General features: G+C 36.9%; 2 protein-coding genes across 11 annotated transcripts in view; both read left to right on the forward strand.

The window, feature by feature from the left end:
* Nucleotides 1–94: 94 nt before the first annotated feature.
* LOC127958131 (phospholipase D2) lies at nucleotides 95–21,992 on the forward strand. 4 transcript variants are annotated; one of them, XM_052556922.1, is made up of 28 exons: nucleotides 95–269; nucleotides 472–604; nucleotides 1,047–1,139; nucleotides 1,522–1,562; nucleotides 3,791–3,919; nucleotides 5,955–6,082; nucleotides 6,155–6,297; nucleotides 6,402–6,495; nucleotides 6,583–6,648; nucleotides 7,196–7,254; nucleotides 7,341–7,475; nucleotides 10,668–10,778; nucleotides 10,899–11,042; nucleotides 11,152–11,235; nucleotides 11,741–11,819; nucleotides 11,918–12,028; nucleotides 12,150–12,344; nucleotides 12,431–12,587; nucleotides 14,589–14,707; nucleotides 14,803–14,916; nucleotides 15,028–15,132; nucleotides 15,866–15,945; nucleotides 16,054–16,167; nucleotides 16,264–16,313; nucleotides 16,548–16,682; nucleotides 16,938–17,091; nucleotides 19,478–19,595; nucleotides 19,982–21,992. In XM_052556922.1, the coding sequence occupies exons 5-28, from the start codon at nucleotides 3,814–3,816 to the stop codon at nucleotides 20,204–20,206; spliced, it is 2,826 nt and encodes a 941-aa protein (XP_052412882.1). In that variant the 5' UTR covers nucleotides 95–269; nucleotides 472–604; nucleotides 1,047–1,139; nucleotides 1,522–1,562; nucleotides 3,791–3,813; the 3' UTR covers nucleotides 20,207–21,992. The 4 variants fall into 4 exon arrangements, with proteins under 4 accessions (XP_052412882.1, XP_052412881.1, XP_052412880.1 ...); XM_052556921.1 differs by lacking the exon at nucleotides 1,047–1,139; XM_052556920.1 differs by lacking the exons at nucleotides 1,047–1,139; nucleotides 1,522–1,562.
* Nucleotides 21,993–22,729: 737 nt separating this feature from the next.
* mink1 (misshapen-like kinase 1) overlaps nucleotides 22,730–26,429 on the forward strand; it is a 39,970-nt gene continuing 36,270 nt past the window's right edge. For 4 of the 7 annotated variants that reach the window (XM_052557774.1, XM_052557775.1, XM_052557776.1 and 1 more), the window contains exon 1: nucleotides 22,730–23,958. In XM_052557774.1, coding sequence (XP_052413734.1) covers nucleotides 23,902–23,958 — 57 coding nt within the window. In that variant the 5' untranslated portion in view covers nucleotides 22,730–23,901. The remainder of the gene's footprint in view (nucleotides 23,959–26,429) is intronic. The other 3 variants (XM_052557777.1, XM_052557778.1, XM_052557779.1) reach the window with 1 other exon arrangement.

Here is a 26,429-nt window from a genome sequence, read left to right on the forward strand (position 1 = left end):
CCGTAACCCTGAAAGTGTTAATTTCCTGTCATACCCTGTGGTTTCTTTCGCATTTGTTTCCTGTGGTCAGCATTCTCTGAGTGTATCCTCTGATGTGGGTTTTATCAGTGTGTTGTTTGAGTTTTAACAAACCGTTTCAGCAGTACAGATGCTTCATCACCTCTGAGGATTCTGTGATAAGACGCTGCTTATCACATCTGCATCTTCCGCGTCGCATCTATGCAAATTACGGTGGAGATATGAAGCGTTTGCGCTAGAGACAAATCCAGGTATATTTGCTTCCATAAATCGCCAAAAAATTATAGAGCTTGCCTGTGTATGAACTATTTCCCTAGACGAACCGCTTTTTTTTCTCAAGCGCCACAAATTTAGATGCATGTATGCAAGTACTAATTTTGAAGCAGTGCGGAACATTCTCGGGGCTTTACGGTAAATTTAGCTTCTCAAGTTTGTCTACGTTGAATGTTACAGCAAACCTACGCATTGGGAGTTGTGATGGGGGACAAGTTATGTAGAAGTTCGAGTCTAACTGGGAAATAACAATCTACTAAACTACAAGGTGCCAGAAGAGCGTTTAGGCCTAATCGCGACAGTTTCCTTGGTGGTGAGTAACGTTAATATATAATAAAATCTTGATTAGAAAGAGGTATTACGATCACGGTGCATATGAAAATAAGGCTTCACGCACATTTTTTAACAGTGAATTGTAAAATGTCTTTCTCACGCTTGTCTTTACACACTGACTGACACATCTTATTGTTATAAACATCTGTACTGTTTTAACGCACCTAGATTTCCCATCTGAGTCTCGTGTTAAATCGCGAGTAAAAACGTGTCCCGTGAAAACACGAGACTGGAATGTTAATTGTCTTATACTGATGCATAAACGCAGACTGTCTCAAAAACGAATGGTATATATATATATCTAAATAGCATTTGGTGCTCTATAAAGTGTGTAAACGCGTGATGCCCACTAGCTGGACAGCGCAGTAAGTATTGAGACACGGCCAGCCTGTTCATTCCCACATCCTCTTCACTGTTGATAGATTAGAGGAACAGTGGAAACTGAAGCCTCATCCGGGTTACCAGGTAGAAGCAGGTTTGGAGAGATTTTTGAAGAGGGAAAGTGTCTGAGAAAGGTGTGTGCTCACAGGACAGGAAAAAAGGCGAGATGAGACTAGATAGATGCTAATCAAAATCACATTATGTTATCACATTCTAGGTCCTGGGGGGAAAATCATTTTAAAAAATGTGGGAACCTGGACAAGCATTTGAGTTTGATTTTTACTATTTTAGTAATACCATAGACTATAGAAAGACTATAAGACTATATAATACCTTAAAAGGGACTTTGGTAATAGGCTACCTAATAATGAAACAGAATTTAATACATATTTTTTTAGAAATACACAATTCTGGCATAAACATTTCCATTCCAAGTATCAATTATTTGACATATCTGTCATGTACAAATGTACTTGTGGTTGCAGCTGTTGTTTTCAGGCTAATATTGTTTTTCAGGAAATCAAAGATTGTTGATTCCTGTGTGCAGTTCCTTCTAAGTAAGTGATTTTAGCTGTGGTTTTCATGTCTAGGCAAAACAGTTGCAAATGATGAAATCATCAAATGCAAACAGCTGCATTATCTCAAGAGTCATTTTACGCATACAGGGTTTTATGATTTGTTTGATCTGTTATAAGTTTATTATGTGTTGAATATCTCCTTCTCTTTCTTCCAGCTCTTTTCTAGTTTACTTGAACTTCTGTCTCCCTTCCACTGTGTCTATTGTTTCACCTGCAGCCTGGTTGTCTGCCCTCAGTGGGCACAGTCAGCCAGTGCAAAACCCTCTAATATCCTCTATCTGCCCTACTGTTCACTTCCTTAACATCAAATGTTTAATATTTGAATTTATAACACAGTCCCATTCAAAGGTTGGATGTCAAAATGTCTATTTTTCTCAAAATGTATAAACAAATTCAATGGAGTTACATTGGCACCCGGTGGCTGTTTGTGGTATAACACCTAAACAAAATTGCATAGGTACCTACTTTTTTTTTGTATCAACTTCAAATTTGGAACACAACTTATTTAGATATATGGCTTTAATTTTATAGCAATTCTGGATTAAAACATTTTAGAAAATATTTATTTTACATAAAATATAATAAATACTAGAGTACATTTTCTTTACAGTAAATTTAAACGTCTATAACTTTTAATCTATATGCTTTCATGTAGGGCTGAAACGATTCCTCAAGTAACTCGATTACAAAAAATGATCGAGGCAAATTCCTCTGCCTCGAAGCCTCTTTCAATTTATTTTAAATCTCATGTCAGGTTCTTTCGCAATGATTTTTTTAAAAAGAGACCTACCTTTGGTCTGTATTCAAAAGATTATTATGTATTCAAAATTAAAACAATTTAAGTTTGAATAGCGTACTTTCACTTCTATGTAAAAAAGGGGGGGGGGGGCAGGTAATAGGTTCATTGATCGAAAATATAATTAAAACCGTAATACTTTGAAATATTTACTATACATATGTTTGTCAAATCAGCTGAAATCAACCAGTTATCTACTTTATTTAACTTTCCACTTTTTATTTGTTTTCTCTCAGCTCAAAAATCATTTCCATATTTTGAACTAATGAAGAGGTAACTTGATAACAAATCATGTGTACCACAGCTGGAGTGCAGTCTTTTAATGCTAGATTGATGGGTTATCTTATTTTGTGGAGAAAGTTGCTTTAGAAAGATAATTCAGCCAAAAGACAATCTGGAATGAGTCCAACAGCCACAAGTGATTTAGCCTTTTTGTCCTAGTTATTTTTACTCATGCTTAAATGAATACAGATTATGTGATAATAACAACAGTGCAGACAAATCCTGCACCTGTGAAAGTAAAATACACCTACAGTAATAACAATAATGAATGGGTTTTTTTAATCATGCATCTTTTCACACATAATATGCTATGCTGCTTACGTTTAAAGGAACAAACAAAGAGGAGCAAATAAAATGAGAATAATAAACAGAAATACAAAAAAGTATATGGATGCAACGAATATGTCTGATCTACTGTCTTCCAATTGGAAGAAAATAACAAAAAATTAAGCAGATAAACTATGGTTGAATTTATCTTGCCGATACAGCTTGTATGAATGATTTCATGAAATATGTGCACTTTGTGTTAGAAGGCCAAATCTTTATAGCCATCTTCCTGCTACCTGTAGAATTTTCTTATCAAGTGTTTGCAAACCATTGTTGTTTATAGTAAGGTGCACAAATCAAGTTAAACTGCATGTATCAAGACAGGTAGCTGAGAACATAACGTTCTCACCATTGATAAGAGAAGCTGTGTTATGATTTGGTGTAAACTAAGAAGAATGGTGGTCTCAGCACAGATCCCTGCTGTACTCCAGTTGGGAACAGCCTCTGCTGTTTATACATCTAGAGCAGGGTTCTCAAACCTTGTCCTGGAGGGCCAATGTGCTGCAGAGTTTAGCTCCAACCTTGATCAAACTCACCTACCTGTGATTTTGTAATGATCCTAAACACAGTGATTAGCATGCTAGGGTGTGTTTGATTATGGTTAGAGCTAAACTTTGCAGAAAAATGGATCTTGTGGGCCAGATTTGAGGATCCCTGATCTAGAGAATGATTTTTTGCCTCTAGTTTTATCTAATATCATTCTAACATTTCACATTTTGTAAACTATGTCAAAAAAGCATAGCTAATTTTTTCCCCCACTTTGTGTGACTGACTGTTTTTGTTTGTTGTTGTGTTTGCACAGGTGTGTCTTTGTCCAGTAGCCTTATGGCTGGTTCTGAGACAGATGCAGCAAAAAGGTGGCAGAAATGTGTGGACACTGTGCTGTGTGATCTAACTAAGGAGCAACTGAAATCTATTGAAAACAACAGTGGTGAGACAAATCACATACTCCGTATTTATTATCATACATTTTAAACTCTCCCTGTAACTTTCATGTGAGCTTGAAGACCTCGATCAGTGGATTCATGTGTGTTTGATTTGAGCTGGAATTAGATAGGGCTCAGATTTTCTTTCTATTTTAAGTTGATGTTCAGTGCTTGCCCCATAGCTAGGATTACCATGTAGATTATTTGCATACCTTGCTGCTGCCTGTCCCCACCTTGATGCCCAAATTTTTGCAGTTTTACATCTGTTTTATTGTTTTTAATAGTTTAGACTAAGGCTGTCAGTCGCTTACATTTTGTAATCAAATGAATTACGTTTCGATTAATCGCAATTAATCGCAAAATAAATTTTACTGTGAAAATAGCCACAAAAGATTATTTAAAGCTATTTTTGTTAAATTAGAAAATATCAACTAGACATTACAAATTGTAGCTTTAGAAATATTTTATTTGATTCAACATAAAATTTATTACAAATAAACATTTAGGCTAACGGCCTGACATAAATTATGGAACATAAAAAATATAATTCGAGAAACATCTCAGTGTTTTTTGCTCATACAATGAAAGTCATTGGTAACCAAAACAGCTTTGTTACCAACAGTCTTCAAAATACCTTCTTTTATGTTCCAGTAAATGTCTTTCATTCGATTCGTTAAAACCGCTGAAGTAAATGACTCTCTTTATGAATAGGCCTTTGAATCATTGATTCACACTATTAGTTCAAAACGCAGATTCATTCAGAAACTAAACAATGCTATGCTGCTCGGAGATGCGAAACAATTCTGCTGTGGCTTTAAAGGTAATATGTTCTCTGCAAAACTGAACAAAAATATAATATAATTTTTTTAAATATAACAATATTAACTTCTTATTTACTAAACTGTCATAAAATAAATCACATTTTAAACTTGTGATATTCAGGACAGAAACGGCACTCTTCTGATATTGCTCCCTCTGCTCGTGTGATATCATATGATATAAATATGGGGAAAAAACTTGTGATATCAGAAAATGTTTTCTGATATACACAATCAAGACCCTGGTAATGGCAATGTGAGCAGTAAGGCAAGGTCTTAAATTGCAAAGGACAATCATCATGAACATAATGAACAAAAACATTAGTTATTTGCTTGACAATTCACTGTTAACTTCTTTTCAATCATTTATTTGTCTCTAAGGACAAAGGATTATTTATGCAACATCCACAAGTCAGTCATGCTTGTAAGAACAGGTATTGAAAGTGTGACAGTGGGTCCTCATACTTCCTTGTGAAAAGATTGCAAAAAATGTAGAATGCAATGCATAGAGAGCAATGACTGGTTTCACAGCTGTTTTGTCTCATTAACATGTTTCTAGAAGGATTGTTTTCTTAAGCGTAACAGTGTAACTGAATGACTTTTGTGATCTTTGACCCCTGGTGATGCAACATTGTTGACACTGAGGCCTGTCACCATGGCTGTTTTTCAAAACAGCAACAAGAGGGCCAAATATAGAAACATCTGTTATTCAAAATATAATTGAAACCTGAAAAAGAGTCATTATTGTGTAAACTAAATAAGAAATGATTTAGATTCTGCACTGTTACTAGTTCACTAGTCACATAAGCACATAAGCTCTTGAATCAAGACCAGGTCATTCCAGTCTGAGTCAAGACTGAGTTTGCATACTCCTAAGTCCATGACAAAACCAAGACCATGAAATATGGTCTTCAAGACTGACTCCAAGACCATAATTATATGGTTATGGACCCAGGAGCAAGTGGACTCAGTCTTGAGCCGCTTCTGGTTTCTGTCTCGACTCTAATGAGATAGTCTTGACTACAGCATGGCGTTTTACCAACAGCTGTGGAGTTCATCCAGCTTGAATGCTGCTCTTACTAAATCAGAAATTCCTGATTAATTTTCTCTTCAAATTTTCACTTAAACTGCTTTGCTGGAAATTAAATATTTTGTATTAAATTAGACAAAAAAATTGCATAACATCACTATGCCTTATATTTGTTTTTATTATATCCATCAGAGGAACGGGACTTTTTTGTGGTACATCACCTGGCAGACCTGAAAGAATGCTGCATCTCTCCTCTCATTCATGGCACACCTATCACCTGTAAAGTGGAAAACACAGAGCGATACACCACCCGCTCTAAGGTGCGTTCATGGGTTTGTACTTAATAATGTGTTGCTGTGTTATACTTAACAGTGTAAAAATCCTGTTTGCAGGTATGTGTGTGCACTCTCTACACGGTCCGTCTGACACATGGCGAGTTCACATGGACGGTAAAAAGAAAGTACAAGCACTTCCAGGAGCTCCACAGAGACCTTTACAAACACAAAGTGATACTGCAGTTCTTGCCCCTGGGAAGGTAAGCTTGCATACAAAGGCCCATGCAAATTCACTACACTTCATTTGTTGGACGGGACTTTTGACCTGGTGTTTTCCTTCCATTGTTCTTGTGATTTGATTTAGATTTGCCATTCAGAGACAACAGCTGGCAAGTTTGACAGAGGAAATGCCAACTTTACATGGAAGCAATAGAAACAGGAGAACGTCTGGCAAACCGGTAGATGCGTAATAATGCAAAGCCCATCTCCCTCTAAAAGTTGTACACCCACATTATTGTATGTATTGTGTTTTGTGTGTTTTTCAGAAATATCTGGAGGAATATTTAAACAACTTGCTAGAAAACACGTTCTACAAGAACTATCAGGGGATGGTGAGAAGCTTACGTGCACATGCGTATATACATATAATTACAATGCACATCATTTATAAGTATATAAGTGTAATTACTATTATATGTTTTTAACTGATATTAATATACTTTTTGTATACTTGTCTACTTAAACTGTATATTGATGGTTATCCATCGTTCTATATTGGTTCTACGGAATAATAATAAAAATATGTTTTAAATTTTTATACTTTGTTTGCTAATGACTATCAGTGCTTCAATGTTGGGTTTACAGTATAATGGGAGTAATAACAGGATAAAGGGGTGCACAATATATATCGGCCGATGATTAATGCGTGTAGTAACAGCTGCTCTGTGTGAAATCACGCACCTGATGGTATTTACCGCTGATTAGATAACCGGCTTAAAATTATTACTGACTAAATGTGTTTTGTCATATTTTGCTGAATTCTGGAAGCCGCTTTCTCCTCAAAGTGTATCCAGTTTGAACAAATGTACAAATATTGTACAAAATTGCAGAGGATTGTGGTTTTATGCTTGTTTATTAAAGTGTGTACTGTGCTCTCAGTTGGACTTCCTGACAATCAGTCCACTGTCCTTCATCAGAGACCTTGGACCCAAAGGCCTGTGAGTACAGATTGTGTGTGTTTCTTCTCTTACATTTTTAGTATTATTACATTTTTGAGTCATTGTTTGTTTTTGTTTTTCCACAGTGAAGGTTATATTCTGAAACGGTCCGGGGGTCACCGTATCCAGGGGTTCAACTGCATCGGTCACCATCAGTTCTGCTTCCGCTGGTCTCGCCGTTGGCTTGTGGTGAAGGATTCGTTCCTTCTGTACATGTCCAGGTAGGTTTCACCACAACATAAACACACCCACATGTGTGTTTACTGTTATCTGTTACTTCACACTGCTCTCTGTTCTTTTCTGTTGCTTCATGTTACAACGTGTCTTTCAGAGCTGTGAACGTATGAGAACACACATCAGCCACTTTTTTTTTTGCTGTTTCTTTCTTTCTGTTTTTTTATTTTTATTTAGCAGCTGTTTCTAATTCATTGTCCATCAGCTTGAGTCCTAGTTTTTGGCACCATCCTTTGTCAAGCAACAAACCTCTAATTTTACCCTTAGAAAATAAAAACAGGGTTCCCATTGGTCTTTGAAATCCTTGAAAGTTTTTGAATCTTCTAAATTATTTTCAAGGCCCTGGAAAGTTCTGGAAAATAAACATAGATTTATGCGGGTCCTTGAAAGTGCCTGAAATAATTTTTTTTGCAAGAAGTTTCCTGGAAAAAGGTACTTAGGTACTTTGTGTTGTACGTAGCCATGACGTTAGATTGACCATATGTCCTCTTTTTCCCAGACATGTCCTCTTTTTGACCTAAAAAAAATTCTGAATTACCCAAAATATCGGGAATTCGGCTTTTGCTTTTCTACAGTCGCCAGTGCGTTTTTGTATTGGAGCTTAGGAGGACTGATTTCTTAATCCCGCTCCCACTGAATTTCTGACCATTACTGCCCGTTCCCGTGATTTTTGTGTCCAATTTCGCCCGCTTCCTGCAAACATTCTTACTCCAGGGAACCGCTATCAACACCCAGATTATTTAAATCTCTTTTGTGTCAGCCATCTCTCTCTCCTCAACCCGTGATCAGTCAAATCTGACTCCTGCAGCTCGTGTTGAATGCAGGGTTTTTTTCTCCCTATGGTTACTTGTAAACTGTTAATGAGTTGATTTTCCCCATGGGTTAAAGGTTTGGAATGGTTTTTATTGATATTTGACTAAGATGCTTGTATGGAAACAATTTTTGCATTCTGCCTGTGATAAAAACTGTGCTAGATGTTAAGTTTTGTGAAGGAGGGGCGCTGGTAGGAAGCTTTTTAGCTGTGTTTATGATCAGTATGCATAACAGTGACTGTAAAATATGTATTTTAGGTGTGGAAATAACATTTTCTATTTTGATATTTAGGATATGGTCATTGCACTACTTTAACAACCAACCAACCAAACCCCAGCCCCCCGCCCCGCCCCTCCCACACCCACTGTCCTCTTTTTGGAAAAATACGGTCATGCAAAAAACTACTAGGATGGTACCGCTATGTTTCACAGACACAACCAGAAATTAATGTTGAATTGCTTTGCTTGTTAAAATAATGTAAACCCATGAGGCAAGAAAAACTTAAAAGCATATTCATATATCTTAAAACTTCTGGTTACATGAGCCTAAGCTCTTTTCAATAAAATCCATGCAAAAGTTAATATCAGAGCATTTAAGAATACAGTATAGAATCTACCGAATATTCTTCAGTTTTATGCAAAACAAAAAAAAACAACAAATAGAATATCAGATCTCTGTCATATGGCCAAAAATGTATGCAAAAGAAAAAAGTGTATTGAGGGTATTGGACCTGGAAAGCCAGCTTACTTCCAGCATCAGAATCACAGAAGGTCATTCAAAGGTTACAGATGTAGTTGGAGATAATGCAGGAGTTCATGCTTGGACTAGAAGCCAGTAAAACAAGTTCCCCCTTACTATGTCAGTATAGAGGTCATCAGTGTTGTGTCATCCATCAGAACAGATGCTAGGTGTTTAGAGGACTTGCATCAATTGCAGATGGAAGTTTCTTTAATACAATTTAAAATAAGTTTGCACAGGTCAGGAGTGTCACATTCAACCCCTCAGTTGCACACCCTAAATGCCTATGTCAGTGTTTTAACAGCATTTTAAAATATTTCAGGAAATGACATGAGTCATCATGTTTCTCCTTCCTTTTACAGCTTGATCCAGTTAAAATAAGTTGCTGTAACCATGCATGGTGTGTGAGCCAAACAGGCCGACAAGTTCTAGAAAACAGAACGATTTCCTTGAAAACATTGGTGAAACTTTGCCCAGCCCTTCATTGTGTGCTAGTAAAAAGCCCTGAGGGTAAATATGTAAGCTTAAGTGAGTTATTTGCGTATATTTGACAAAAAGAAACCAAAGGCAGCTGTTCATAAAGTATTCTAGAATTGTCCTGGCCCGACCTGAGACTCTTCCCAGTGTTTATTGATGGACATGCCAGTCCTGCTTGATTATATATAATGTTTTTTCATGAAGAAAAAGCAGAGGTGTTGTCTCAGTGGCTGTATGAGAGGCCTTATCTGGGTGTGGACCTTCTCATCATGTTTAACATAGATAATATAACTTTCATGTATTACTGTCCTTCTATAACCTTCTTATAACCATATATAAACTTCTTTCTTTTCCTTTAATTCTATTCCACTTTTTTACACCAAAAGCTTGAGATTATTTTTTTTATCTATTTGACAGAAGTCACTTATGTTCACCAAGGCTTCAATTATTGATTAAAAATACAGTAAAAAACAATAACATTGTACTTTCTATGTACTTTTAAAATGTCATTTATTCCAGTGTTGGTAAAGTTAAAAACAATTTTAGGTACTGAAAATCAAGTCTTCTAGCCTGACTTCATCATACTCATATTCTAGGCAGAATGAACTTCCCGTCCAAAAAATGTTGTGGGCGGGGTTCGGGCTGGCACCCAGGCTACAAGTCTTCAGTATCACATGAAATTTCAGAAAACATTCTAATATGCTGATTTTGTGCTCAAGATTTTTTTTTATTATCAACGTTAAAAATAGTTGTGCTGCTTAAGATTTTTTTGGAAACCAGGGTACATGGGATTTTCAGTTTTTTTTTTAAAGAATAAATAAATAAATAAATAAATATATATATATATATATATATATATATATATATATATATATATATATATATATATATATATATATATATATATATATATATATATATATAATACTTTTAATTAATACTTTTAAATGGTAGTGTATTATCAATGTTAACCTGACAAAATCATCTTGTTTTTTATTTTGGTGTAAAATGTTGCTGGATTCTGCTCAAAGTAGCCTCAAGCTTCTATTGTTTACTACAATACTCATGTTTAATGTTGATAAATATTTCATGTAACATTCTAGTGACTCGTTTTTATAATAGACTTTCTGTTTTCTGCTGTGTATGAGCAGAGACCCTGGCGTTGTGTCGTTTGTGCTGCTGTTTGACCCCGAGCTGAAAGTGTTGGTTGGAAGTGTTTACACTGATACCAAGCATGGCGTCTGCATCCAGAACAACAGCAGGTAAAAAATGTCTGAGCCTTGAAAACCAATAAAAGGAAGTCTTCCTACTACTTGCACCAGTCTGACAGAGCGTTTTCCAGAGACGTGTGCAGCCACAGCTGGTATGTGTGTGTTTTGTAGGAAGCTGGTGATTAAGTGCAGTAGCTACAGGCAGGCCCAGTGGTGGAGTCATGAGATTCGGAGTCTCTCGGAGCACTGTGAATTCTTCCAGAAGCATCGCTTTGAAGGCTTCGCCCCACCCAGACCGGACACTCTCACTAAGTGGTGTGTGTGTTTATATAATATGTCCTTGGATGAACTTTCGATCAAGGAAGATGGATCGAGTAGTTTGTGTAATGGAGTGGGTGTTGAGGAAATGACTTTTGATCGACAGGTATGTTAATGGGAGTGGCTATTTCTCAGACGTGGCTGATGCCCTGGAACAGGCCAAGGAGGAGATCTTCATCACTGATTGGTGGTAAGTGTACTGTCCTCCACACACACACACACACTGTTGGTGTTAGCATCCCAAAATTCCCCCCAAAAAAAGAGGATGTATCAGGATTTCCACAAAAATATTAAGCAGCACAAATGTTTTAACATTGATAATAATAGGAAAAGTTGCTTGAGCACCAAATAAGAATATTAGAATGATTTCTTTAAAGATCAAGTCGCACTAAAGACTGGAGTAAAATGGTTAAATTGTAATACAATTTCACAATATTAGTATTGTTTGTTCCAGTATATTTGATCAAAGTAATGCATGAAAAAATAATAATTATTTTTTTTTTTTAATCTGTAACTGTTCCTTGAACTTTTGTAATACCTAAGTAGACACAGTCGGATGCTGGGAATATCAGAGATTTAGTTTATTAGTACAATATTTGTTGCCATTGTTTAGTGTGGTGTCATATATTTAATGAGTCGAAAATATAAGTGTGAGTGAAAGTGTTGTGAAGATATTTGGGTTTTTCCCTCTGTAGGCTCAGTCCAGAGGTTTTCCTTAAACGTCCAGCTACAGGAACGTACTGGCGCTTGGACAAGATTCTCAGACGCAAAGCAGTATGAGGAAGACCCTTTAACATTACATTAATCTACATAAATAACTAAAGATAGAACTTTAACAAGACCCTGTGTGTGTGTGTGTGTGTGATGTTTAGGAGCAGGGTGTGAAGGTGTGTGTGTTATTGTATAAGGAGGTGGAAATGGCACTGAATATCAGCAGTGGCTACAGCAAGAGAACACTGATGAACCTGCACCCCAATATTAAGGTTTGTTGTACTACACACACACACACACACACATATCTGTTCTTACTGCTGTTTGTCCTCTCATCCTTCCCACTTTTGTCATTCGTCTTAAAATGTTATAAATGTACTTATTTTGCCCTAGGTGATGCGTCACCCTGATCATGTTGCTTCAGTTGTGGTCTTCTGGGCCCATCATGAGAAAATGGTTGCCATCGACCAATCAGTGGCCTTTGTGGGTGGGTTGGATCTTGCGTTCGGGAGGTGGGATGACAGCGACTATAGGCTGAGTGATTTGGAAGCCCCAAAAACAGGCAGTAATGCAGAGGCAGCCCGAGAGGTACAGTTATATCCAGTAGATTTGATAGCATGCCTAATTGATGTGTCTATCTCTTACTCTTTGTCTTTCTGTGTTTGATTTGTCAGTCTGATGCTGTGGATGGCTCGGCAGTTCCTCTGGCAGAACCTGTGTTAGAGTGTGAGGATGAAGTGGATCTGAGCTGTAATGCCCTCTTGTGGTTGGGAAAAGATTACAGCAACTTTATCAAGAGAGACTGGTCACAGCTGAACCAGCCCTTTCAAGGTACACAGTCCAATGGAGATTTACATTACTTACATTTTAAAAATATTTTTTTTGAAAACAGTATTTTTGAACTACAACCTAATTTGGTTATTTAGTTATATATATTAAATATGGGATATGTTCCTTCTAAGTCCATAAAGCTAAATAAAAAAAACTGGCCATGGCTTGCTAGCTGTCTTGTTGTGATTAATGCAATGAATTTCTTAATTTTCTTGTCTTTAAAAAAAAAGGTCTCTTTGTACATTAGATCATTTCTGTATTATTATTAATTGAATTATACTTCATATAAACCATATATTGCAGTGTTTTCACTACTGTTCAATTTCTTTATTTTTTATTTTGGTGCATTAATTTAATAAAATATTCAGTAAAACAGTAAAATTGTGAAATATTATAACAATAAAAAAAACAATTTTTAGTCCAAGCACATTACTCTAGTTTTCAGTGTCACATGATCTTTCAGAAATCATTCTAAGATGCTGATTTGCTGTTTTGCCTTTATTTAACCAGGAGAGAACATCACTGAGATTAAAAATATCGTTTATAGGAGTGTCCTGGCCAAGATAGGCGGCCCAGTTATATAAATACACATGACAAACAACATGTCACAACAATAGATATCAATAAAATACAGCACTAGAAGCATTTGCAAATCATTAAATCTTTTTCCACTGCATGCAAAAGTGTTTTAAAATTACTAAAAGACACCAACTGCTTTAGCCGCATTTTCATTTGAAGAGAGTTCCAGTCTGACGGTGCAGCATATTCAAAAGCAGTTTTACCTAGATTAGTTCGAGCTGAAGGTACATGAAGATTATAATAAGACTGGGAACGCAATGAATAGTTACCAACTACTTTTTGTTGAAAACAAAACAATAGAGATAGGATGGCAAAAATAAAACATAATTGCTTTAAGGAATAAGTACCAGTGCATAAATCTTAAGGCACCGTGTTACACAGCTTCCAGGTAGGTATAAGATAAGAAGAGGCATGCTGATATACTGCATCCCCGTAGTCAAGAATCAGTAAAAAAAAAAATATGTTCCAGACACAAGCTTCTTCCTTGCGTTAAAAGAAAAGCAAGACTTATTTCTAAAATAAAATCCTAGCTGCTTCTTTAAATTTTGTCTCAAATAATTAATATGTGAATTAAAATGTATTTTGTCATCAATTATGATGCCCAGATTCTTATACTCTGACACTAATGCTATCAGTTTCCCTTGCAGAGTTCAGAGAACAACAGAACTATCTAAAAAGAAAATTTGAATTTGATTTAAAATACTGTTTAAAATACAACCAATCGGGATTTAAGTTGGTTTGTCTGGCCTTAGCCCATGCAGCATCCCACTGATGAATAAGGTCAGACAATGCAGTTGAGAACCACGGATTATACCATATTATGCATATTTGTTAATAATCAGAATAAAACTGTCGTAAAAATATTACTAAGCACTTTCAATATCTGGGATTAATGTAATGTTGTCCCAGTTAAATTGAGCGAGGTCGTATAAAAAAAACTTGTATATTAAAGTGTTTCATACAGCGCTTGGTGATAATTCGTGGTTTCTGCTTGGATAATTGTATATCTCTAGCTACCGCAACAACACAATGATCACTAATATCATTTGCAGATACAGAAGCTAGAGAATATTTATGAGGGGCATTTGTGAAAACAAGATCTAATAATGTGGATTTCTCTGTAAATTTCAAGTTCAGTCTTGTAGGTGAATCTACCAGTTAAAAAGATTGTGTTCCAAAACACTTTAAAACCGTCAGATACTGGATGCATCCAATTTAAGTAAAAATCACCCATTAATATCAATTCTTTATAGTAAAGTATAATTGAACGGAAATGTAAATTATTTTCATCATTATTAATATATTAGATGTTTCTGTTTGGGGCCTGCTCAATAGAAGTGCATTTTGAACAAAAAAGAACAAGGATGAGGGAATAAATGTGAGTTCAGCTAGTAGTGTAGCTTCTGTTTTTTTCCTCCACAGACAATGTTGACAGAACTCAGGTGCCACGCATCCCCTGGCGAGACCTGGGTGCTGTGCATCATGGGAAGGCAGCCAGAGATCTCGCACGACACTTCATCCAGCGATGGAACTTCACTAAGGTCAGAACTCAAATGGCTATTTTTAATGTTTGTTATTGTTCTTACAATCAGACATTTCAGAATCTTTTTTCTTGTATTCTTATTTGTCTTTTAAGATCTTTAAGAACAAGTACAAGGGTGACTTCTACCCGTACCTACTGCCGAAATCTCACTGCACTGCAGATAAGCTGCCATTCACCATCCCTGGTGCCTCAAAAGCCTCTGTACAGGTACGTTTTCATGCAATTTACTTTTCTTTTCTTTGTTGCCACTCATTTAATTTGTTTTCTTTTCTGTTGTCATTTCTATTGAATTTTTCTTCTCTTCTCTTTTTCTCCAAGGTTCTTCGTTCTGTGGATCACTGGTCTGCTGGCACATGTGAACATTCGATCCTCAATGCCTATATACATGTTATTGAGAACAGCGAGCATTACATTTATCTAGAGGTAACACTCACTCTATGACCTTAGCAAAAGCATTTGCCTCTGACTCATAAGACTTTACACACACACACACACACGCACACACACACACACACACACACACACACACACACACACACACACACACACACACACATACACACACAGCTGAACAGACACTGTGCTCTGTTCTCACACAAAGTCTCAGTGTTGTGGAGTTGTTTGCAGTGTTCTCTCCCACTAGGATCATGTGATTCTACTGCATTCAGCTGGCAACACACAATAGTCCTCTGCTCTTGCCTCTTGCTTAGAAACAGGGTCCTAATGTGAGTAAGCTAAACTAAGAAGAATGGAACAGATAAGCTTATACTACAGCCAGAGGAAATGTTTGTCCCTACAGAAATTATAACAGTTAATGGTAACACTGAATGAGGAAACCTTTGCATCTATTATTATTTTATTTTATATATTTATCATATAGTGATTTTATATGTGCGTATGTTTAAATATATTTATATATTAAGTATTCTGATTAATGATTTTATATATATATATATATATATGTATGTATGTATGTATGTATATAATAAAGCTCTCTATCTTTGGCTAGAGAAAACCCAGTGCAGTAAATCTACTAGTACACCTGTGAATAATGGACAAGACTATTAAACTAGATCTTGCGGCGGCCTATTTTAGAGTTCACAAACAAATGAGACAAATTCCATAAACCCAAGTTTCTCTGTCTCCTCTTATTCAGAACCAGTTCTTCATCAGCTGCTCAGATCAGAAGAATGCCATTGGAGACACTATTGTCAAACGGATCCTACGGGCTCACAGGTTTGTTACCAACCTCTTTAAAAATGATAAAAGTTTAGTGAAGTACAATGTACTCTGCAGTGTCTGTGTTTTTTAGCATGAACTGTGTGCTTTATTGAATTTTTATAGTGAGAGGAAGAAGTACAGGGTGTTTGTTGTAATTCCTCTGCTGCCCGGCTTTGAGGGTGACATCAGCCAGGGAGGAGGAAATGCCATTCAGGCTATACTGCACTTCACCTACAGGTACACACACACACCAGCCCATTCAAACATCCACATTAATACACACACTCTCACAACACTTGTTCATGTTTTGCTAACAGAACGTTTTCTGTGTAGAACGATTAATCGAGGAGAACACTCCATTCTCTCAAGATTAAAGAAGCAAAGTAAGTATCTGACAGAAACGTATTTAGCTGTCTGTAATTCTGCCACTCTGGTATATTTGTTTGGATCCTGTTTCCTTCTTCATCTGCCACTTTCACTTCTCACGTCTTATAAAAAATGATTTAGTTTATGTATTGTTGTTTTTTCAGCCATGCATTATAACATTCTACCCATTGATCAGTCACACAGATGTTGTGTCATTTATTGTGTTCATGAGTGTCTCATCTCCCCATCAGTGCAGGACGAATGGACACAGTATATTTCTCTGTGTGGTCTGCGCACACACTCTGAGCTCGGCCAGTCCCCTGTAACAGAGCTCATCTACGTCCACAGCAAAGCCCTCATCGCTGACGACCGCTGCTACATCATAGGTGTGATATTTGCCTTCACATTAATACAGTAAGACACAATTTACTGTGTCTGTGACCCAGGAAACTAACTTTCAGAGCCGTTTTTTTCCTTTTTATGTACATTACCAATCAAAAGATTTGTCCAAATATATCAACATTTTTCTTTAGCAAGGCTGCATTAAATTGATCCAAAGTCAAGATTTCTATTGCAAATTAAAAAAAATAAAATATATATATATATATATATATATTAAGCAGATTCGTAATGTTCTTCAGGGTCAGCTAATATCAATGACAGGAGCATGCTGGGTAGTCGTGACAGTGAGCTGGCAGTGCTGGTGGAGGATGAAGAAAGAGTTCCCTCAATCATGAACGGAGAGGAGTACCAGGCTGGACCACTAGCACTCGCCTTACGAAAGGAGTGCTTCAGGTGTGTATGCTGTGCTTGTGTCCAAGGCAGCTACATTCACACACTGGACTGATCTGAACCACTCTCACACACATCCTAATCTATTATCTACCTCCGCACAAACAATTTTGCACACTTTTGCTGTCTGCATTGTTCTCTCAGTATGCACACATGCACTTTATGTAGTCCTGTGTAGTCTGTTAAACGTTTACAGTTCTTAAATCATAATTTTTAAGGTTTTTTTAATAGTCTTCTTAGTTCTTATTTAACCTTTACTTAGCCTATTGAATATAATTTTATTATGTCCAGTTTAGTTCTTTGCAGTCCTGTGTTTTTTGTCTATGTAGCACCTTGGTCCTGGAGAAACACTGTCTTGTTTCACTGTATACTAACTATATAGAGCTGGAATGACAATAAAAATACTGACTACAGAGATGTATTCAGAGTTGTCAAGCTTTCTGTGAATTAAGAAAAAAAAAAGAGTCATAGCCACAGCCTAAAAAAGTGTTAAATAAACACACTTAGGAAACTCACATCAGGATTTTTATGTTCATTGAAAACCTGAAAATATGAGGGAATGTTTTGAACATTTGAATAGTGAATGTAAATGTATTTAGACATGCATTGCATGGAGGCTCAGAAAGCTTGATCTTACTGCATTTCCAGCACTGACTCTACAGCACCACGGCACGAGTTTCAGTCTGAATCCAATGTGATGAGATAACAAAGCTGTGTACCAAAAATAAAAGCATTCTGTTGAGCTGTCCAAACTGCATGCAGGAACAAATAGTGCAACCAATTGTTATACTCAATATTTTTGTGGAAACCATGATGTTTTTTTTCTTTTCTTTTTTTTTCAGGATACTTTTGTTAAATAGAACTTTCATACATACAAAGTCAAAAGAACAGTATTTAAAATCAGCTCTTTCGTAACATTATCAGTTTCGGTTTTACTGTTTCTTTTGATAATTTTAATGTGTTCTTGCTAATTGAAAGGTATTTAAAAAAAAAACTCCCATTGACCCCAAACTTTCGAATGGTAGGAAATATAGCACAACAAATGACTCTTATGAGATGAATCATTCAAGACGAATCAAAAACTCACAATTTATTTATGTGAATCCGTATGAAGTGAGGCTTTTGTGAGAACTTAAAGCATTTGATTTAAGAAATGCTACTTTTTGTGCAGTCACAGTTGATTGGACAAGAGTGCCAGAGAGACGAACTATATCATTAATAGTCAAGAGCCAATCACTTTAGCTCTTTTTGCATTTCTCTCCACCAAATGCCTTTAACATAGCTGTATAACGTGAGAGTGGTTCTGTAGCTGGAGCTATGATAGATTTGTGTTTGTGCAGTGCACAAGCACCTCAGCTTCCCATTTAGTCCAACATCTCCGCTGTCTGTGTAGGAGTGTGTGAGTGAAAAGGGAGGTGTGCTCGTGTGTGAGCAGAGCAATTTGTATTGGCACGCTGCGTTCCATACTGTCAGCTTCCAGAACATCTCTTGGTTGCCAAGGGAAACAGTGAGATGCTTCTAATGATGTGTGTGTCTGCAGCACCTTTCACTGCTGGCCTTGGGATGTGACCTCAAGTGATCTTGTGAATGTGTCCGTCTCTGGGTCCTGTGATTTGATTGAATTATTCCACACTAATCTCCTCATGTAATAGTTTTCACAGCTCACTTTTTCTGCTTTATGAGACTTTCTACAGAAAGGGCACCCCAAGGGTGCCTGTATCAGTTTAAGTGAGTTTTTGGTATTTTTTTATGGTTTCTGCCTCCTGATGTATGAAGTGTTATTAAATTAATTCTCTATATGATATGATTAAAGTTTGAAATAGATAATGGTGACAGATATTGTGCAGCAGTGCTGTTTTAGAAGAGCTGTTGTCCTGTCATCCTGAAATGCACAAATATTGTACTAAGCTAAATCCCAGAACTAAACTGCTCATAACAGTTTGACAGTGAGGGAGGGGACATTGCTCACATGTGATATCCGTCAACATGCTTTGTTCTGTTTAAGTGTTTCATTGTGAAACTGAACCAAACCACTTAGAAAATGCAACATTGTATCAGTTTTACTTTTGAAAAGTTAATTTGTGAAAAGCCTGAAAATACTTTTCAAGAGATGGTTTCCCCAAAAATTAAAATTATGTAATTAATTACTCACCCTAGTGTCTTAGGAACACAATCTTTTTTTCTTTCTTTTTTTTGAAATCCAAAAACTTTCTTTTGAAAGACATGAAGGTGAATAATTAATGACAGAATTTTCCTTAATGATGAACTACCCCTTTAATATAGTCTTGGGCAATAAAGAGTTAAATGGCCTGAACCACTTCACTAAATACTTTGTTACTAAACTGTACCTGTATAAATTAAAATTTTATTCTTTACTTCTTTTTTATAGAGTACTTCTCGGAGCAAAATCTGACCCCAGTCTGAACATTGATGATCCAGTCTGTGATCATTTCTTCAACGATGTTTGGAACAAAATTGCCCAAACAAATGCCATCATCTATGAGAAGGTGAGGGACAGAGCATGTGTTCTGGATTTTCTCCACACTCCCATCGTGCCATTTATGTACTCTGTGGCTTTAAGTAAAGGTTTTCATTTAAAGTCACTAAATGATTTGAACTGATACAAAAACACTCAATGTGGGACTAAACTATGGCGAAACCTGCAATTACTGTAATTTGCAGGTTGTGCAGTAGTCCTGCAGTAAAGCCTTCAGACAATAGCTCCACTCCCATACACTTCTGTGCTATCATTACCCATATATTTACATTCGCAACTCTAATCCCAGTGGGTGCATGTACTAGTTATGAATATCCTAAACGTTTTTGCTTTAAAACGTTGGATTGTAATATGAGGCCAGTGATTATACTGCAGTATCTTTTCTTCACTGTGCAGGTTTTCCGATGTCTTCCACTGGACTCCATCCGCAACTTGCGTGAGCTGCAGGAACAAGTGAATGCTCAAAACCTCAGTCTTACTGACCCGGAGAAAGCCAAAGAAGAATTAAAGGCAATCCAGGGCATCCTGGTCCATTTCCCACTGCACTTCCTGTGTGAGGAGTACCTTCTCCCACCTCTTAAAAGCAAAGAAGGAATGGTTCCTACGGAGGTGTGGACATAGCAGGGAAGAGTATCCAGCGAAACGGAAGATTTCAGAACTTAAAATATCACACATCTGCTAACTAAGCTGGAAGCTATGGTGGTTAACCGCCAAACGTTTGGCCAATTTGGTTTGGACTAAAGTAATGGTAGTAAATGAATGTTTAGTTCTAAACACTAACACAACTTAGTGTAGAAAAACAAAATAATCTTGCATAAGAATATAGACACGTTTATACCAGGAGAATCGCATAGTGTAGTTGCTAATTATATGAAGATACAATGAAATGACATCAGTCTTCTACCCAAATGCCCATTACGACCACGAATGTCATGATTGGAGTATTTAAAATGGCTGAGGATTTATAGTGCTGCATATCAGATGAGGAAAAAAAGAGCAAATAAGGCGAAAGAGAGAGAGTATTTTTGATGATCGAGGAACAGAATGTACATTTATTGTTGTGAATGTGTGTGGGTGGATGGTGCTGCTTTACCTTCTTTTCCCTCTCTCTTTATTTCTTTCTTGTGTGCGCTACACCTCTCAGTGCAGTGGCAGCAAATCTGTCAGAACATTTGTGGTTGTTATGGTGACGGGTATAAAGAGCTGACTTGGTCTTGGCTGCTGAGAGAGAGATAGAGAGAACGAAAGAAAGAGGCAGGAAGAGATTGTGAAGAAGCAGGGAAAAAATAGACAAACCGTAAAAACATGAGTAACTGTATGTTTGCGCATCAGGGTGGCATATTTGGTCAGAAAAATTATGTAATGCTTTTTTGAAGCAGGTAGAGGGGAAGTGTTACGGAGCAAGGATCAGGAGGGGCTTCTAACATGGTGAGATATTCAGGGGGAGTCCCCCCCCCCCAATCTCCATGACAACCAGGAAATTATTGTTATGTAATAATGTCCAGAAGCTTCCACTTTTGTGTTTTTGGAGGGGGTGTTGACACAAGTAGAGAGCACACTGGAGGCCAAATAAGCAATGCTAATTTTGTCAGTGCCCCAGTTTATAAACGATCACTAATCTGCCTGTGTAAGGTTGAGTTTGAGTTTGAGTTTATTCACAAATACCAGCAAATTCTATGATGATCCAGCGGGGTACAGAAAATAGAAATTAGGTATAGTGAAATTGAGGTTGTAGAATGTGATATTTGAAGAGAATGTTTTAGGGTTTGACCACTGGAGACAAGTTATCACCTTTATGAAGTGACAATTCTGATCTTTTTAAATCTCTATACCTGTTAAGGCATATTAACGTATCTGATTTTGCACATTTTTATACTTTTCATGTACATACAGTTGCTTTTATTTAGAAAGCATACAGAACTTGCTTACTAATACTTAAATGAATCTTGGCTAACACTATGTGTTTTCACAACTTTTGGACATCTGTATAGACCTTACCTAGGGTAGATGCCAAATTTAATTTTCTTCAGATGAAAATGATGCTGTGAACAGTCTTTACAACAGCATACACTCTCAAAAACATTAAATAAAAAATAAATTTATGGAGATTTTGTCTACCGTTTTTTATTTTATTTATTTGTCAGCTGAAAAAAATGACTGTTAAACAACAGTTCAATCAATGAACACGCTGTACTTTCCCTCATAGCCTTGTTTTCACTCCTTTCAGAAATTAAATATGGTGCTACCCTGACAAAGGTTTATAAGTGATGTTTTTTTCTATATGTGCAACATTATTTTTGGATTAATGACTATAAATCACAAATCACAGTTGTTTGTAAACCAATGAGCAATCAATTATTTTTTCCTCCATCTGTTTGAATTTAAATAAATGTATTAATTCTCATAAGATCCTTGTGTTTGTGTGTTTTTGTGTGAACAGGTTGTTCTGCATTGTAAGGACCTAATGTCTACAAGGATATTTGGGGGGGGGGGCATAAAAAAATAATATATCGTCTAAAATGTAAAAGGCAAACAAACAAAAACAAAATTTAAGGGAGACTATTATAGAAGGTGAGTATACTAAGAGAAAAACACAATTCGGTAACGATAATGAAACCCACTTACAGGGATAGTTAAAGGAGGAAACATTTTAAGAAAATTCAGTCATCGCATAAACTCAAATTAACCTGACCACCTGACGTCCAAACCTGCCTTTTGTTCCCCTGCAGGATGCAAAACAAGATACTTTGAGGAATATTTTGCTGACCATTATGGACGAAAAAACACACACAACCAAAATATTTGATTTTGTTTCATATTTTTAAGACAGTAATAAAGGTCAGAAAATGATGATCTTCACTTTTGGGGTGAAATATCCCTTTAATATACATACTAAATTACATCTGAATAAATTAGTGCTAAAAGGGTTAGATTTAGGTAAGGTGGACTTAAAGAAATTAGTATTGAAGGTCAACCTACTATAAAAATAATAGAAGTCAACTGAAATTAAATTATATCAATAAATAAAAATGTGTGATGTTGCAATAGTTCGGGAGGTTTTACCCCGGTACCAGCTGTCTCCATTGGTACTAGCTTACGAAGGTAGTTTGTCCCTGTTGCAGCACCGTAGCACTTCAACACTCCAGGAAGACGGGAGGGGGGAAAAAGTGGCCAGAAAAGTGTTGAGTATTCTTGCAGAGGAGGGACGTCACAGCCCGAACACAGACAGCAGAAGTAGGAATAGGATCATACCAAGACAGGAGAGAGAAGTTCAATCTGACACATCAAAACATACAACATTACAAGCAAAAGGACAAAGTTGATTCCCGATGCGACTCGTTAGGGAATATCTGAATGATAATAAATATTATGTATGCATCGTGACCAGTCGCTGCCATAAAGGGTTCGGGCTGAAAACAAGGGACTGATTATGGTTTTCCGTTCTTCCCCCTCTCTTTCTCTCCCAACAAATCGGCGGAGGTTTTGCGCACAGCCGGGAGGTGCCGCTGACTGACGGCAGGAGGGAATGAAAGTTTGCCAGGCGGGCGGAATATTTTTTCGACGTAAACACTTCTCGTTTTGGACACCAGGACTGCGCATTTCAATTCTGTACACATTGCAGATACTTCTAAAAACTGTGGACATTCACTTAGCCGAGCAGTGACATCGAAATCCACACAGAAATCCTGTTTAAGGCGTGTGCGTGGGTCGCGCCGTGACATGACGGCAGTGGCAGATTGACGCGGATATCACGAGCGCCGCTGTTTGGGAGCTCGGCTTTTTGACTTGTCGCGAAGTTCTGCCTCTCGATTGACCTATTTTGTGATATATATACGGCTCGTGAATATATATTAATATACTGTTTGTGACTGAGGCACGCTTGGCTTAATTTACGCAGTGCTGCCAAGATGAGTGTAGAGACGGAGCGCAGTGTGGCACATCTGACTCAAGCTCGTGGAAATGTTGCCATGCAGTCTTCAGGATTATAGGCTCAGCCTTTATCATCGATAAATGCTCGCTAGGCATTTCTCTGTGTTTTCCGGCTAACGTTCGCCTGAAGAACCGGGTCACTTGGCCTCAAAGAACCTTTTGTTTTCCGGTAAAGAAGAAAACAAACATTTTATGGTCCGATATCCTGCAGCTGTTGTTGGTTAAACTGGTTGAGGCGGGGACGAGCCAAATGTTTCTCCAGGGACCTCACAAGTTTTTCTGAACGGTCCCTTGAAATAAACATTGTGGTAAAAAATAATAGCGCAGTCGTATCTGCACTTTTGGAGTACCTATTTTGAATTTTCCGTTTTAGAAATCTTGCAACAATGTCAGAAAACGCACCTACGCGGAGTCTGGATGACATCGACCTGGCCGCCCTGCGGGTGAGTTACTGTTCACCTGCCTGCACCTGCCAGAGGCCTTCACACCCAAACAAATCATAACAGCCTCATCAGTGCCATTATGGTGGATGAGGGATAGTTTAAACACATCAGCAGGTTTTTAAGTAATAATCTTAAAGGTTTACTAGCTCGTGATTGATTATGTTCTGTGAGCAGTTGAATCTTGGGCCTGTATTGTGATCTAATAATCCAGGCCTGAAGTGTTTATGTATTTCTGTATGTGTGTATATGTAGGTCTAGCTTTCTCTATCCCAGGCACAGTTGTGGTTAGGGAGGGCCTACCTTGCAAATAAGTGTTGACACTGAATAGGCTTGCTTTGTAATCTTAGAACAGCTCTCTTGTTGTATGGGGAATACCCTGCAAAACATTGGTGTAGCTTTCCATTTAGGCCGTCACTGTTTTTGTGTTTATATACAATACAAATGTGATACAATGATTCAGTGGACTGTTAGTTTTATGTCTTCTAATTTTATTTATTGGACAAAACCTCAACATTCCCTGCAGGCCAGATGCTGGAAAATCTTGGTTAATGGATATATCAGATATTTTTTACAGCAATGATTGAGGAAGGGAGAAAATGAGTTGCCCAGTTAGCATGCAGAAGTGGGCAGATTATCATCTTGACATTAATCCAGACTTCATGGCAAGTGTATGATAATCCTATACCAAAGTCTGTTGAAGGAGGAAACCTGCAATTTATATCTTACCTCATACACCACCGTTCAAAGATTTGGGGACAGAGAGATTTTTAAAATGTGTTTAAAGTCTCACTAAGGATGGAGTTAATTGATAAAAAAAAAAAAAAGTACAAACCATAATATATTCAAAAAGTGTTATTTTTACAGGATTCTGTGATGAATAGAAATAAAAAAAAGAACAGCATTTATTTTTAAATAAAAATATTATAAATCTTTAGTCACGTTGGATCAATTTAATGCATCTTGTAATAAGTATTAATTTCTTTCTTAAAAACAAATAAACATACTGACATTTTCAACAGTTATATATATATATATATATATATATATATATATATATATATATATATATATATATACACCTCAGAATAGATAGCATATGTTGTATTCCAGAATAGTTCCTGTGTAGTTCATGTGCAAGCAGGAGGCTAATCTAGTCATGTAGCTTAATGGCATGTTAGCAGGTGGCTAATCCAGTGTTTTTAGGCTAATTTGGTGAATTCCTGCATATAGAATAAGGAAAATTGTCTGCCATTCACCATTTACCTTAAATTTATGGCGCTTATGACCTGTCATTTAGCCTCAATCGAAAGTCTTCCTTTCAAATGACTGATTCCTCTCTGATGATGGATGCCAGACTTTTCCAATCATTTAGTTAGTTGCCAAGGCAACATTTACAATTTTTCATCGAATAATTATATTTTACTTTATAGCTTTATTTCTATAAACAAATGCATTTTTGATCATTTTTGTAAACGATAATAACCCTGGGAGTTTAACCGTGGTTTAGGAATACCGAGGTATGCATCCTTCCTAAACAACTGATTTGAGCTTTGTGGACTGGAAGTAAACCGTAAAGGATCAAATCCATCCCTCTTTTTTGACACTTAAGCAGTTAAGTGTGTTAGTGGGGTTGTGAATAAGCCATAAACGTTAGAGCTCTGGCCGTAACTTTCCTTCTGTCTTGTGTGTTGGTACAGTGAGTTCCTGGGCACGGCTCTCCAGGGTGTGATTCGTCTGATATTGGCCCTGGAGAGAGAGAAAGAGCACGATGATTCACTTGAGCTCATTGTTTGATAGCTGTCCTATATAACACCCACATACCACGTCTCTCACGCACTGTCATAGACACACATTTAGACTATCACAAGAGGTCAGCTCTCTAGCCAGAACTGCACACAACCGAGGTGGTTTGTAGTTTCCTTGTATTGTTTTTGAACTTGAGATCAACCTGCTCACCTGTGGTTATCTCGGTTTCCGTTCTTGTAAGGATCACTTTTAAATAACATTAGGCTTGCCAGATAATCAAACTGGGCATAGAAGTAGGTGAAGTTATTTGCTAGTGCCTGACTTTTGTAAAATCATATTTAAATTTCTATTACATAATCATAACAACAGCCATTTGATGGTTGGGTTGCTTATGTAAATGAGACATGAGTGCTAATGACATCATAACAGAAACCAAAATATTAAATAGTAATGATCTAAGCTATTGGGTAAACACAAAGTAATGAATATGCATGGCTAGAAAAACCTGACAGATTTAACAGAAGCTTGTCATTGGCTGATGAATTGAATGAACTGATGAACTGTAAAACCAGCTGTCGAATAAAGCAGCTAAGAAAACTTGTGCATAAAGCCAGATGTTTGCTTCTGCATTGGCAAGGAGCAAATCTTTCTTAATGTTTATTGGTTTCTGTATTCATGAGGTTGCAGGTTAATGATGTAACTTGATCTAGTAATGCTTAAATATT

This window comes from Carassius gibelio, chromosome B5 (genome assembly GCF_023724105.1).
Source record: "Carassius gibelio isolate Cgi1373 ecotype wild population from Czech Republic chromosome B5, carGib1.2-hapl.c, whole genome shotgun sequence".
NCBI classification, from domain to species: domain Eukaryota; kingdom Metazoa; phylum Chordata; class Actinopteri; order Cypriniformes; family Cyprinidae; genus Carassius; species Carassius gibelio.